Here is a 15,959-nt window from a genome sequence, read left to right as displayed (position 1 = left end):
TCAACGACGTTTTAGCTTCCATTTTTCTCTCAATATATTGGTTTCTATCTGCCTTGCCTCAGTTTTGGTTACCTTGGCTGTTTTTGATTCTCCACTGTTCTTTCCGTACTTCACCGTTAGATTTCTAGTCTTGATTGATTGTGGGGTTTAACGCGCCGACGCAACGCAGGCGATGATGCGCGCCGTAGTGGAGGGCTCCGGATTAATTTTGACCACCTGGGGATCTTTATCGTGCGCCGAAATCTCGTACACACGGGCGTTTTTGCTTTTCGCATCCATCAGAAAAGCGGCCGCCACGGCCGGGAATCGAACCCGCGACCTCGTGCTCAACAGCGCAACGCCTTAGCCACAGATTTCTAGTCTTCCTCGGCCACTGCGTGACTAGGCTTTTCAAGTATAGGTACCTAAAAACCTTATCTGTCCACCTGCGTTGATCCATTCCTCTCAGCCTCCTCTCAAAACATATTTTACTGTGCGCTTCTCAAACTTCAAACGACGCCCAACACATATTTCCTTGCGGAGCTTCGTTAGTTGTTTTTTCATGCGCGGCTAAGGCCAAACGGCCTACTGTTCTCTGGTTCACTTCAAGACATTCTAGAACGTCTGATTATAAGCAGAGTACTGCATTCGAAATGTGAGAACCGGAACCATTACTCCTTTCTACATTCCTCTCACTCTTTTATAATTGTTATACCCTCACAGAGCTCTGTGCTTAATTATACTGCGTTTCGCTTTCCCTTACCCTGAAGTTGCTCCTCGTGAGTTCTTAAGTAGTTATCCCCTTCGTTTATCCACACTCCCAAATATTTATATTCCTTCCCTCTGGGTTCTCCCCAATGCTGAGTTGACACTGCGTCAGTGCTAGTGTCATTAAAAACCATTATTCCCGATTTTTCTGCGCTAAATGTTTCCGCGGAACCCGTGTCGTAACCTGGCGGAGGAAGGCGAGGAGGCCACGTGCGGCGCAGAGCCTTGGGCGATGAGGGAGGACTAACGTCCAACTGTGGTCGTTCCAACAGCGGCGATGCTTAAAAACGCCGTGAGGAGAAAATAGGTGATGAATAAGCAGTGTATTCATTGCAAACATGTCTGTATATCATTGCGAAATCACACCTCGACAAGCGGCCTAGCCAGAGCAGTGAAGCTTTTGCTATCAACTAGGGTTAACCAGAGCAAAACCGCACAATTTTTTTTCTTCTTGGGGCTTCGATGTTCGTTGCTGCGACAGACGGACGAAATTCGGCCTAAACACCTCTGCGTTTATGGCACAGTTTCGAAAAATACCAAAACGAACCGTGAAACCTTCATTTACGCGTCGCTGGCACTCCGTCGATGACGGCCTACATGACTGGGATCTACACTAATTTAAATATTCACAGGCTGTTTAGCCCGGGCCCAACTCTGGATAGAGAGGCTGTGGTGTTATTAATTTTGCAAAATACAATTTTGCAAAATAATGCGAAATAATGCAAAATAATATTAGTGTTACAATTTTCCAAAATATAGCCGCTGAGCTGCTAGCTGGTGTGCGGCTGCAGTGCAGCGACACTCGGAATAAAAGGCTTGGACGCTTGCTGGTTGTAAACACGAATGACGCGAAACTAAGTCGTTCGATTTTAAGAGAACACCAGTGAAATATTGTTTCAAGTTAAATCACAAACCAAGCATTTGAATGAATAACTACAACGTTACTAATGTTCTTGTATCAAGAGAAAAATGAGCTGTACATATATGAGTGTGTTATAAGAGTCCTTAAAGCAATGCCACAATGAAAGGTGTTACATGAGAAAAACAATCTTAATTTTTATAATGTTTGATCAGAATGCCATTCAATCGTATATTGATTCCGTAGTTGCTTTGCTCAGCCTTTTACTTTGATTTTACGCAAAATGCGACAGAACAAAAGCGAAGCCAATTACAATAGTACGAGCAAGAGCAGAGTCAACGGCATGACAGTTTCAAAAACCCCTAATCTGAAAGGCCAAGTTTGTTGCACTGCTGTCTTGTGGTTTATCTATGCGGCTTCGCGGCTTTTCAGTGTTTCCGCTTTAGTGTTATGCAGTATCCCAATAGAGGATACAAAGTCTAGTTAAACCGGGTACTCATGATGCCGGCAGTTTTACATTCAACGGCATGGCTTAAAATTGCTTAGTGCAGCACTCCTAGCCATCTTTCGGGTTATCGGGGGCCGGCCTTCATAACTTTCCAATCGGCGCGGCTGCAATCATCAACTTTATCATCACCATCGCCGTCGACTGATCAGCGTCCACTGCAGTATGAAGTCATCTCTTACAAAGAACTAAAAATTCACCCCGGAGATCGATAAATTGCTGGCATGTAAAAAAAAAATAATCAGACCTCCACTTTGTGTAGATGGACGAGCATCGAATTTGTCTGTTTTGCCTCCATCGACAGAGCTATGCATGAAACGAAATATGTCTGTTCGTATTTTCCGATTGAGCATACACCCTGCTTAATTAGCTGAATGAAACGTGGAAGGACTAGGGGTTTATTCTAGGGAACACGCACGCGGCTTTCCGTAACAGAAGCAGATCTGTTAGCAGTAGACGGGAATTTCACACCATCTACGGCTTCACTGTAAAATGCGCTGTTTTGAAAAGCACATGAAATTTGGCCTAATGTATAGCGTCTTAGGACCTAATTATCGGTATAACTTGTTTCGGGAGGATTGTAATAAAGCCGTTTTCTCTAATCAAGCCCCGCCCGTAGACGGCCCTGCAGTGACAGCAGACGACAATTTTGCAACGTTTACAACTGAACTGTGAACTAACAAATTATGATAAGTAAATTAAACTTGGCCGTCTTATCAGCGGCCAATTCCAGTGTAATTGTTTTCCAAGATACCCACATCAATTCAGAAGCCACAGGGCATATACAAAAATGTTTTCTTGTCGCGACGCGTAGACGGACGCTCTTCCGCTTCCTCGTGACGGTAGCTCTATGCAGCTCCGTTGTAAATACTACGGGGTCGGCAAAAAAAAAAAAACTTGCCATCTAGCCTGAATGTTGGCGCGACGGTAGATCTACCCAGATCGGAGTTCCAATAGGTGACTAAGTTCTAGTGACGAAGTTATGCTGAACTTTCTGAGCGCGGCGATGCTGCTGCTGACTCTGGTATCGGCCTCGCAGTTCCTGTGCCTGAACACCCGGGAGCCCGTGGGTCCGAACGTGCCCGGAGAGATAGCGTTCCGCACGCCATCCGTTATGCGGGGATACTACAAGAATCCCAAAAGGACCGCTGCAGTCTTGGAACCGAACGGATGGTGCCTGACGGGTTAGAACAAATTTTTAACATTGCATCTAATATTATTTCTAGAATCGCTGTTTTCAATGTTAAATAAAATCATAAGGTTTATACCTTAGACAACATGGTTACGTATACTGGCAAAAATTTGGAAACAGTGATTCTTAAAACACACAAACACTATCTTGTCCTGATGTTGTCAGGAATATTCGCAGTAATATAAAACTTATCTATTTCTTGTGTAGAAACAAGAAGAAAATAACTCATTTTATGCTATCTAATTGCTTGAGAAAACCGGAAATATCTCTCACTGTCTAACTGTGCCACCAACGGAATATTGTAAGGAAACATCGCTCACACCTTCTTACGCAGCTCCATGCAATATCCGAAATCGGGCATGCAACAGCAAGCACATCTGAATGCTTGTTAAGCGCTGGCCAATATTGGGCCATTACATACTCTGTGGGCCAATACATGCCCACAGAGGATGCGGTACTTTGTGGGCATGTAACACTCTGCCAGATTAGAAGAAAGGGCTGTTAGGCGTGCTGGTTATAGACTAAAACGTAATTAGCCCGCATAAGCAGCACACTAGAAAGACGGCACCGAGAGGCGCTACACTACAAGCTGTTTATTCGCAGTGACTAGCGTTGTACATTTAAACTTCCATCCAGACACGCGGAATGAAAACAGCATGATACACAAAAACAAGCGCTGTAAATAAAAAAAAACATAGGACAAGGCGTGGACAGGACAAGCGCTTGTTTTCTGTGTGACTATGAACCAACACGCCCAAACCTTTTCCCTTCTGAAGATCATGCACATGCCATCAAGCGTCAACAAAAGAATTTACGAAAAATACGTTCCCCCAGCTTGGAACAATAGTACCGAAGTTTCGCTAACACAATCACTCCCCTTCAGTCTTATGGGATGTGTCGCCAACTGTGACCTGGCCTTCTGATTTCTGCTTTTGCTTAGGTTTGGGGAAATTGCGCTTCACATTCGGCAGGATTTACATTTCGCAGTGTAATGCCCTCCATTATTAGTCTTTCGGGTTTGCGCATGCTCACTGAGGCGGTCATGAAGCATCTCCCAGTTTGTGCGTATAGGGCTTTCCATAGTCCACGAGAGTTCTGTAAACCATCGTCAGTGCACAATCAACGACCGGCTTGTCATATCTCTTTTCGCAGGCCCTCGTTCTGTGACCAGTAGCAAAACGAGGGCATGGCATAAAGAGCTTTTTGAGATTATACGAAATTTTATGACGGTACAATACCCCTGCAGGCCTCTTGTCAGTTTTTTTTGTGCGTGCGCATTTGAAGTACGCCTAATACCATTTATTCTTTACCCTTTATTCTTTCTTTAATCATTACCCAAAGAAGGCAGCCAGCCGACAATAGCCGTTGTACCTGATTATCAAACCTAAACCATTGCGGTTGTCTAATGGGCGCTGCGGATTTTAACGTAACTGTCCCCTTTTTTACGTTCGCAGTTTCATTGTTTTTAAATTTATTTATTTATTTATCCGGTCCCTCCCAATTCCTTACCTAATTTCAGTATTAATAAATGTAATAACTTCACGCCAGCGTGTCTTCAGATATCTTGATTTCTTGTCCGGTGTTCTTAATTCTAAACTGATGGTTTCAGGGTCACATGCTTCTCTTATCTCCGCTGGCAGGTTTGCAGCGTCGATGATACTGCCATGAACCATGCATTGGGTTTCTTTATTTATGGTTTGTTTTTAGTTGCCGGCTGCGCCCGGCTGTGTTATCTGTGTCGCAAGTAAAGCGCGTGTTCCATTCTTTATTTATATGCCGCACGGGTTATCTCATTCGAAAAGCAGAGCGTTTCACGCTAATGTCACTGGCCTGGAATAATGTTCTTTGATCTACAATGTTCTGGATGTAAATCGACGGTTCGAGAAACACTCGCGCTGAAAGATAAAAGCCTGCAGAGCAGACGCCGTGGTATTCGATTCGTCGACGCTCGCCTCCGCACGTCACTTTGTTGACTACTGCTTCGCCGCCTTTGTATTCTTTGAGTTCTTAGGGAGCACAAGTTCGCTCCAATAAACTTGTGTTTCTTGAAGACAACTGCGTCGTCTTTGGTTCGTGACATCTAGTGGAGGTGCTGGGCACGCAACCTTTTTGCTTCCTACGACCTCTGCCAGCAGCCAAGCCAGTCCAACAAGAGCCAGCCGCCGACTGCAACGTTTTACTGCCCTCGTTCGGTCTTCTGCCCGAAGAGCCCAAGAGCACAACCGCTGCAACCACCACCATGGTGCGAGACGCAACGTCGCCAATCGTTCTGCAGCAGCCCCGGTAACCGACATCGTTCCGGGGAGCGCCCGCTGAAGACCTAGAAGAATGTTTGGAGAAGCTGGAGCGCGTCCGCACATTACACAGGCGGGACGATGAAGAAACTTTCCGGCATGTCTTCTTTTACAGGGAAGATGCAGCTCGAACTTGGTTCGAGAACCATGAGAGCTCTTTGTCCAACTGGACTCAATTCAAAAGCGAATTCCTTAAGCCCTTCACCACGGTCGCGCGGAAAGAACGAGCCGCCCTTTTGTTGGAAACGCGCACGCAATACCCTAACGAGGGGGCCGTGATCTTCGTTGAGGAGACGAAGCAACTATTTCGCCGCGCGGACCCCGAAATGACACAAGAAGAGAAGTAACTTTTCTTAATGCGCGGTGTGAGGGAGGAACTGTTTGCTGGACTTGCCCGCAACCCGCCAAAAACCGTCGCCGAATTCGTGAATGAAGCCAGCACAATTGAGAAAGCCCTCGAAATGCGTGCTAAGCGGTATGACCGCAACTTTGTTGGTGCGGCCAATGGGAACTACGTCGACAACATGCGGATTCCGGCTGATAGACTACGCGAGACCATCCGCGCAGTAGTGATAGAGGAGCTGCAGAAACTTCTCCTCACGCCACTTCAACCCCAAGTCGCTTCCCTTGCCGTCGTGATTAGGGAAGAAGTGCAACAAGCGTTGGGAAGTTCTACGACATCCGAAGTACCCCGATAGCCACGAGCTGTGACGTCGCCCCTCCCCTGCTCCAACGCGTCGTCAAGAGGGCCCGCCATACGCCGCCCACTGTCGCCCGCCCGAACCCTTGTAGTCCGAAACCAGACGCCGAGGAAGACGGACGTATGGCGAACTCCCGATAATCTTCCTCTGTTTTACCACTGCGGAGAGGTCGACCACATCTACCGTCGCTGCCCATACAAGATACTCGGACTGCGTGGTTTCTCAGTCGAAGCACCTCGCCCTGTCCCTGGCCAACGACCACGTGAGGTAGCGGTCCCAGAGATTGGTTTGGGGGGGGGGGACGTATTTCTTTTTTTTTTTGGGGGGGGGGGGGTTGGGGGTGCAAATAAAGAACCGCTACCCTCCTTGCGCCAGTTCTTCAGAGGAGGTGATAACCGTGCAGGCGTGTGCGCGTATGCGGTGTAACCCGCTGGCGCACAAATCACTCAGGGACACAGGGGTGCACCGCCTCTTAGGCGGTGCAACGGCTGGCTGGAGCCCGCATTTCTGACGGTGGCAACACGTTTGTGGCCTCGCACAAGTGGGATTTAACCTCGCGCAACTTTGATGCTTAAAAAAACGAAAAAATAAGAAGCTGATGGCATCTTTAAGGAGCCATGAAGAGAAAACACAAGTTTGGTTCATTCAAAAGATTGGCTCGTTAGAATCATACTGACACCACTTTTAACGTAAACTTCGCTCAAATAAGCTACATAATTAGGAAAAAAGGGAATAGCCATGTGACCCACTAGCTCATTTCCCACAACAAAACCTATGATGTCATTCGAGCCAGTTCTGCGATTGGCGGAGGCCGGCGAAAGTAAACGCAAATTAGGCAGAGCTTACAAGCTTGCCGAACGAGCTATTTGCGCTTAAATTTAGGGCACATTCTTTTTAAAGCCGTAAGAATGGTGGTAAGTGTAAGTTACGAAAGCACATGTAAACATAGAAGTACCGCTTCGTACTGCTGTTGTTGGTACTGCGCGCACTCTGCTTGTTTAGCTGCACAGAACTGCGGGGCTTTGGGATTTTCTCAGACGACACTGGCCGATTGATTGACGCGACGGTGTCTTACGTGAACATATTTGTCGAGCGAGCACTATGTTTCACGAAACCATTTTCCCCTAGAACGAAAAAAAGGCAGAAAACGACACGCCACGGTATGGTGGCGCCATCTAGGTTCAGTAACGTAAACAAACGCGCGAGTACCTCAGTGCCAGCGCCAACGTACAGGGCGGAGACACCCTGTGAACGGTCCCGTGCCGCTGCAGTTGGGTCAACGTGCACAACGCGTTGTTCTCGTTTCCCACGAGACCCAGCAACGCGAAACAGATAAGATGATTCAAACTTCGCCAGTTAACCCCGTTGCGGCGATAATTTTAAAGGGACCCTGCAACACTTGCCATCGACTACTAGTAATGTATTTTGGGATAAAGTCTATTGTCCCAGAAATCTTCTCCCGCAAGAATGATGAAAATCCGTTCACAATTAACGAAACTACGCGCGATGAGAAATCGTGCATAATCGTTCCCCTTCAACTCGACCGCGGACAACGCGACGAAAGCTGCGCGCTCTCTCCCGGAAAGGGGGGCGGCTCGCGGCGTTCTCTTCGGCGGCCTTCGATATATCACATGCCGGGTAGATTTCTCCTTTTCTCCGCAACGCGGTGGGGCCTATTTCCGGTCTGGTGCCACAAAAAAGCAGGCATGGGTGCCTGCTCGCAAGTGCGCGCTCGGGCTGGTAGGGCGTTTTCGAAGCAATAAACGTTTGTAGTCGAGTGGTCCCGTTGAAAGAGAAGTATTGGGCTCATCAGTCAAACGCAGCGCGCACTCAAAACACAAAAGAAACGGCAAAAGAGTGCCTACAGGTTCAGGCATAGAAGAGGTTCGTACACAGCGATGACGACAACGGAAATGGGAGAATCTAGCCGCGAATTTGACCAGTGACAGCCGATCGGGCAGCCATGGCCTATGTGACGTCCCTTAGGCGATGCCAGGGGTTGCATAATGAGGACAACTGAAGAGAGAGCGGTTGGTTTTTCCGCGTCTTTCCCATCGATTTGCGCGCTCACCGCTTCACGCGCACGTGTAATATTTGGCTCAGGTATTCCTGGCAGTGTAATCTAAACGTCGCGCAGGTTTACTTGCACTGCTCAAAGAGTGTTGCAGGGTCCCTTTAACGTGGTTTTGATACAATGACTAGTTTCCGCAGCGAGCGAGTGGACCAAAATGGCGGCGCCAGCGCATACGTGTCTCCACCCTGTAAGGCGGATGCGTGTATCAAGGGACCCTAGGCTGCAGAGCGGTCGGTTCCTGTGATGTCATTTGGGACCACGAAAACGCACGATTGAGCGGGAAAATCAAAATGTTTACCTAAATTGATTAATTTCTCGGTGAATAAAGCATCGTTCGCATTCGGACAAGCGCTGGGGGCACTATAAAACACGAAATCTTTCGGCTAACTAAAACTTGCATTTTGTCTTCATGGCTCCTTTAAAGGAAGGGCGACAGCCCCCTTCGCCCCCCCTTCCCCCCCCCCCGCCCCTTGGGACCGCCGCTGGATAGAAGAGTATCTATCTCAAACCAGCGGTGGCCCAGCTAGTTTCAAATGAACTGAATTAGTTTCAATTGTTCGCCACACGAGTCGCCGAACCGCCGTAGCAATGCTGACTTCGCACGTGGAAGGTCCCCCAGCCCACGCAGGGGAAACTAAAAGCAGCAACTTCTGCAGGTGAAGTTGCACAACGGCGGAAAACGAAAACCCTACAACGACGCAACGATTCACCGAAGCCCTGATTCACCACATGCCCTCAGCCCGACGACCAGATCCAAACCTTACCTGACTCCCGAACATGACGTCAGCCACACGACCCGACGCGAATTGGAAATGACAGAGCCTACAGCTGAGAAGACGACGGCAATGACGACACATAATGCACGAACGGCAACGCGCACAAGCCGAGGTACGACGCCGGACGCACCCGAAACTCGAGGAAAGCGGCGTCCGACGTCAAGTTGTCCATCGACAGCTTTGATGTAGTCGCCCTCATCGACACGGGAGCCGACTACCGAATCATTCGAGTCTAAGCTGAAGAAAGTTGCGACAAGATGGGACGGTCCGCACATATGCACAGCAGGAGGCCATCTCGTAACGCCCAATCGAACGTGCACATCGGGAGTCACCATAGAAGGCACCACGTACCCTGCTGCGTTCGTCATTTTGCCTAACTACTCGCCGCGGTGGCTCAGTGGCTAAGGCGTTGCGCTGCTGAGCACGAGGTCGCGGGTTCGATTCCTGGCCGCGGCGGTCGCTTTTCTGATTGAGGCGAAAAGCAAAAATGCCCGTGTGTACGAGATTTTGGCGCACGTTAAAGATATCCAGGAGGTAAAAATTAATCCGGAGCCCTCCACTACGGCGCGCCTCATCGCCTGCGTTGCGTCGGCGTTGTAAATCCTACAATCAATCAATCAATCGATCGATCAATCAATCAATCAATCTATTTGCCTAACTGCTCCAGCGACGTAATTCTTGGAATGGACTTTTTGACGGACAACGGCGCGATAATCTATCTGCAGAGCAAGACGATAACTTTTTCCACTGAGCACTCCACGACGCCGCAGCCGAACCCCGAACACAGTGCTGCTGTAAGGATCGCCGAAGATCACGTCACCCTGCCACTCCGCGCAAGCTTGATGATCACCGTCTACTGTGAAGATGCTGCTGCTGACGTCGACGCTATTGTAGAGAGTGACCAAAGTTTGCTTTTCGACCGCAGTGTCTCCGTCGCAAGAGGCATTGCGGACTTTAAGCAATGCAAATCCCACGTTTTGGTCACTAATTTCACCCAGGAGTACCAGCATCTAAACAGGGGCGCTGCAATTGCGTTCCTCGAAGAAACGCAAGAAACAAATCAAGTGATCGTGGTCGCCACCATTGAACACGTACGCACAGATGCTTTCAAGCTGCCGCATCCTTTCGACGTGAACCCGATGCTGCCGCAAGAAAACCGGGACAAATTATTGGATTTGCTGCGTCGCTACAGCGAGTGTTTTTCGCCGAACTCAAAATTACGTCAGACACCCCTAGCGAAGCACCCAATTATAATCGAAGATGGAGCCCGACCTACCCGACAATCACCGTACCGCGTGTCTTCACACGAGCGGGAAGCCATCCGGACACAAGTCGAAGACATGCTCAGCGACGACGTTATACAGCCATCGAAAAGCCCCTAGGCTGCTCCGGTCGTACGCGAGAAGAAAAAAGATGGACCATTGAGGTTCTGCGTTGACTACCGGCGATTGAACAAAATCAACAAAAAAGACGTTTACCCCCTGCCACGAATCGACGACACCCTCGACCACCTCTGCCACGCGAAGTACTTTTTATCGATGGATATGAAAACAGGCTACTAGCAAATTGACGTCGACGAGCGAGCTCGACAGAAGACTGCATTTATGACTCCGCACGGCCTATACGAGTTTAAGGTGATGCAGTTTTGGCTATACACGGCGCCAGTAACGTTTCAAAGAGTCAGGGACACTGTGCTAGCTGGCTTGAAGTGGCACACCTGTCTCATCTACCTCGACGACGTTGTGGTATTCGCCCGGACTTTCGACGAACACCTTGCAAAATTGGAGTCTGTCCTCGAGGCCATCCGTACGTCGGGGTTAACGCTGAAGCCTGAAATGTGCCGCTTCGCGTAGGAGTAACTCACGTTTTTGGGCAACGTCGTCAACGCCGCGGGAGTCCTGCCTGACCCGGTGAAAACTTCAGCCATACCGAACGTCCCGAGACCGAAAGACAAGAAGGGCGCGCGAAGATTTTTGGGACTTTGCGCATACTACCGGCGCTTCGTCGCAAACTTCACACGCATTGCAGAGCCACTAACACGCTTGACTAAATATAGCACCCCTTTCAGCTGGGAAAGTGCCCAAGAAGAAGCTTTCTGCGAGCTGCAAGAATGCCTACAAAGCCCGCCCGTGCTCCCTCATTTTGACGAAAACACCGAAACGAAAATGTACGCGGACGCCAGTGATATAGGTTTGGGTGCAGTCCTCGTCCAAAAGAAAAGCGGTTGCGGAAAGGTAATCGCCTATGCCGCCATGGTCAGTCTAAAAAGGAGAAAAACTACTCTGCCTCCGAGAAGGAGTGCCTCACAGTTATATGGGCCATTTCATTTCATCATTTCGCCCATATGTGTATGGTAGACCATTCAAGGTTGTGACAGACCACCATGCGCTGTGTTGGCTCGCCAATTTGAAGGACCCCTCTGGTCTTGGCTGATGGATCTTGCGCCTACAGGAATTCGACGTTGCAATGGTCTATAAATTCGGCAGGAAACACTCCGGCGCCGACTGTCTGTCCCGCGCCCCCGTCGACCCACCACCTCAAGACTCCGATGCAGACAGCGCGTTCTTCGGAGCCGTGATGGAGAGCGACCTAGCCGCCCAGCAGCGTGCCGACCCCTAGTTACGCGTCATGATCGACTATCTTGAAGGGCGTAATGTCACCGTGCTTACGGCCTTCAAGCGAAAATTACCAGCATTCAGCCTCAATAACTCCGTCCTCGTGAAGAAAAATTTCACTCCCAGAACGAGAACGAATTATCTTCTTGTAATCCCCGCGCACCTTCGTGACGACATTTTGGAAGCATGCCACGACGACCCGTCTTCCGGACATCTCGGCACAGCTCGCACTTTTTTAAAAATCAAGGCGAGGTACCACTGGCCCCGCCTTACCTCTGACGTCACCCACTACGTCCGGAGCTGCCGTCACTGCCAGCGACGAAAAACGCCGATGACGAGACCCGACAGGCTTCTGCAGCCAATTGCGGTCCCATCGAGGCCTTTCCAACAAATTGTAATGAACCTTCTGGGCCCGTTTCCTACGTCACGAGCCGAGAACAAGAGGATTGTCGTAGCGACAGACTACATGACGCGCTACGCAGAGACGACCGCTCTTCCGAGGGGCACTACACAAGAATTCGCGAAGTTCTTCATAAACCTGGTTGTGCTGCGATATGGAGCTCCTGAAGTCCTAATTACGGACCTAATCATGGAGCTTATGCAAGGAATCTTACGCTACTGCAACACGATCACCGAAGAACGACGGCGTACCAACCCCAAACCAACGCACTTACCGAATGTCTGAACAAGACGATCGCGGATATGCTGTCTATGTACGTCGACGTTGAACATAAGACTTGGGACGACGTCCTCTCGTATGTCACGTTTGCGTACGACACAGAGACCCAGGAAACTACGCAGATGACACCGTTTGAGCTTGTCTGCGGACGACGGCCGTCTACGATGCTCGACGCCATGCTTCCGCCTCGTAGAAGACGACGACCTCAACGCCGACGTCCAATGATACCTTCACCGTGCGGAGGAGGCCCGCCAGCTCGGTCGAGTTCGTATAACGGACCAGCAGCTGGTGGATGCCGGACGCTACAATCTCGGACGCCGAGACGCCGAGTACCACCCAGGGGACCGTGTGTAGGTTTGGACTCCCATCTGACGGCGTGGACTCAGTGAGAAGCTTCTGCGACCGTATTTTGTACCCTACCGGATTCTACGACGTGTTGGCCAACTTACCTATTAGGTGGTCCCCGATGGTGATTCCGGCACATCACGACGACGCACGCGGCCCGACGTCGTCCACGTGGTTCGCCTCAAGCCTTACTGCGCAAGGTGTTTGACGTTTTTTGTTGGTGTTGTTTGTTTGGACTCTCATTTTATTTTAACATCGGGTCAATGCACTCTTAGAGGGGGGTAATGCCGCGAACCATGCATTGGGTTTGTTTATTTAGGGTTTGTGTTTAGTGTCCAGCTGCACCCACCTGTGTTATCTGTGTCCCAAGCAAAGCGCATGTTCCATTCTTTATTTTTTAAATGTTGCACGGGTTATCTCATTCGGATGAGCCGAGCGTTTCACCCTAAAGTCACGGGCCTGGAATAATCTTCTTTGATCTACAATGTTCTGGGTGTAAATCGACGGTTCGAGAAACATTCGCGCCGAAAGGTAAAAGCCTGCAGAGCAGACGCCGCGGTATTCCAATCGTGGACGCTCGTCTTTGCACGTCACTTTGTTGACTGCTCCTTCGCCGCCTGTGTATTCTTTGAGGTTCTGGGAAGCACATGTTCGCTCCAATTAACTTGTTTTCCTTGAAGACAACTGCGTCATATTTGGCTTCGTGACAATATTATAAATATATATGTAAAGGCTCTGTTTGTCCCGTCAGATTGGAGAAAAAATTCGACATCTTATTTGTCGGTGGTTGTTCTACCAGCAGGACGCCATCAGCGAAGATGGTCACGTGCTTTAGTTGTTCCCGGGCAATCTGTTGGCAGCAGATGGGGCTGTACATGTCCCGGAGCTGCATCATATGTGTCGAGATACGACAGCGGCCGGATCCAGAAGGCAAACGTCGGCGGCATCATAATTCGTAAAAGCAGCCCTATTGGTGGAACTCTTGTATCGGCAACGGTCAAACATTAGCTCGCCCGGACTGTGTTTTCTTTGTATGGCAGCCCGTGTTTCCCCTATAGGCTAATCCCCAGTTGCCTGGACCTGTCAGCAAGTCTGAAACGCTCGATATCGTCCCCGTGAAGCTCACTGCCGGAAGTCTCATTTGGTGATTGTGAAGGCACCGTTACAGTGAGACCTCGTTATAATGAAGCGGGATATAACGATCTAATCGGCATAACGAAACGATCGCAATTCTTCAAATTTCCATAGATGACATGCATTTAAGACCTCATTATAACGAAGCTAAACTTTCATCGCAATGGGTATAACCAACTTTTCTTCCCACAACGAGAGTTCGTGGACCATATCGGTACCCGTCAGAACAGCGTCTAATTATAACCGGCGGCGGTTTACGTCGCATCGCGGATGCGGTAATTCAAAACTCTTGCTTCATACGGGCCACCAACTGCCGCGCTAAAATGGCTGCAAGCGCCTGGCAACACTGCCCAGAGTGCGCGTCTCCCGGGTTCCCGGTAGGGCGCATGGATGTTCCTCTAGCCACTCTACCGGGTCGCAGCAGACCTGCTGCACCGCTTCTTTGGAGCTCACGATGAAGGCGAGGGAGAACTCGAAATCACGGCTCCAGCTGAAAACGCCATCATCCGCCCGTAGAAGACGCGGCAAAAATCTATCAAGGGCTTTTTCTCTGCGAAGTGAGCCGCCAGCTCGTTTGCTGTCACTTGAATGATCATAGATCAGCCGTTAGCGTGAACAAAGTAACAATTTTTGCTGGGGAGTTTTGGTGGTGAGTACATCCTCTCTTGCTGTAAACTCTGTAAAAATGGGCGTCGGCTACATCCAAGTAAGGGTTATAATGAAGTAGCCACCACCTCCCCTTCAACTTCGTTATAACGAGGTTTTACTATTAGAAAACGAGAAAAGCCAGCGAGACACCTCCCTGTGTTGATAACCATGATAGCAGGCCCGATGGAGGCGGAATCATACGTCTGTGCGCTGCTTAGAAGCATGGGGTGCCCGATATAGCTGTCTCAGCGTTAAGCAGATCATTACATAAAATCGAATGCGCCATAATATTCTCCCAAACACTTACCAAAAATTCCGCCGCATTTCCCCGAGGGGGAGAATGTGAAAGTGCGAATGCACGGTTGTCGGCCCGCTTGCGGCGCTTGCGCTCGGCCCCCGCAGCCCACCGCCTCGCCGCCTTCTCTTCCATCTCTTCCATCGGGTTTGTAGTATCACGTGTACACCACGCAGTTATCAAGCCGCTATAACGCCGCTGAGTCGCCAACGCACGCCGCTGACGACGTAGTTTGAATGCGTTAAAGATATAATGCGCGTCACTAACACTGATATCAGCGTCGCGTCCGTGGCTTGGTCGGTAGAGCGTCGCGCTGCGGCCGCAAGGTCCTCGGATCGAAACCTGGCGCCGGATGCTGTTTCTTTTTTAAATATAGAGGAGCACTGCGGACGCCGCCGCCTCCGCCGGCGGTGGATGGTTTGGGGTCGCTTATAAAGTGCATTCGCACTTAAAAAATCCTCCGTCGCATGCCCCCGCGCGAGGGACACGAGTAAATTCAGAGCATTGGGGGTGGTCACGTGGCGCAGGTTGTGGTAGTTGGCGGTGGTAGTTGTAGTAGTTGTTGTCGTAGGGGTTGGGCAGTTGGGTTGCGAGACGAGAGAGAGAGACGAGAGACGTAAGTACGTAAGGTGTTATTTATTGCCATCGTTTGCACCCCACCCTCTCTGCGGGGCAATCGCTTGGATCGAGACGGCGCGCTGCCGACGCCGAACGCAAGCGTCTGAAGCGCGCTGCGGACGCCGAACTTCGTGCACGAGAAGCCGCGGCCAAACGTCAACGTTGGGCTGCGGATCCTTCGCTCGGGCAACGAGTATATTCGTAGCGCGCTCAGTAGAGGGAGAGGAGGTAGCACCTGCTGCTGCAACGCCTCTTTCAGCGCCGGAGCACGCGCATGCGCGCCCGCACCTGTTGTTGAGAGCGAGGAGGAGCGGGGGAGGGGCGCACGTGCTGGCTGGCTGCGGACGCCGACTTACGGACGCATAACATCGTGAGTTAAAGAAATGCTCTACATTTAAAAAGAGTCAGTTTAAAGAGACCTTGAACACTTACCATAGACTACTCTAAATGTATTTCAAGGTAAATTCTATTGTCCCA

The 15,959-nt window shown here is 49.9% G+C and overlaps 1 protein-coding gene across 1 annotated transcript in view; it reads left to right on the top strand.

Annotated features, from left to right (window-relative positions):
• The window catches only part of LOC144153480 (uncharacterized), a 185,644-nt gene that overhangs the window by 67,904 nt on the left and 101,781 nt on the right, over window positions 1–15,959 (top strand). The window contains exon 8 of the mRNA XM_077685122.1: window positions 3,151–3,295. Coding sequence (XP_077541248.1) covers window positions 3,151–3,295 — 145 coding nt within the window. The remainder of the gene's footprint in view (window positions 1–3,150; window positions 3,296–15,959) is intronic.

Source organism: Haemaphysalis longicornis, unplaced genomic scaffold (assembly GCF_048455015.1).
Source record: "Haemaphysalis longicornis isolate Haplotype H1 unplaced genomic scaffold, Haemaphysalis longicornis Haplotype H1 scaffold_9, whole genome shotgun sequence".
NCBI classification, from domain to species: Eukaryota; Metazoa; Arthropoda; class Arachnida; order Ixodida; family Ixodidae; genus Haemaphysalis; species Haemaphysalis longicornis.
This window is presented reverse-complemented; position numbering and strand designations above follow the sequence as displayed.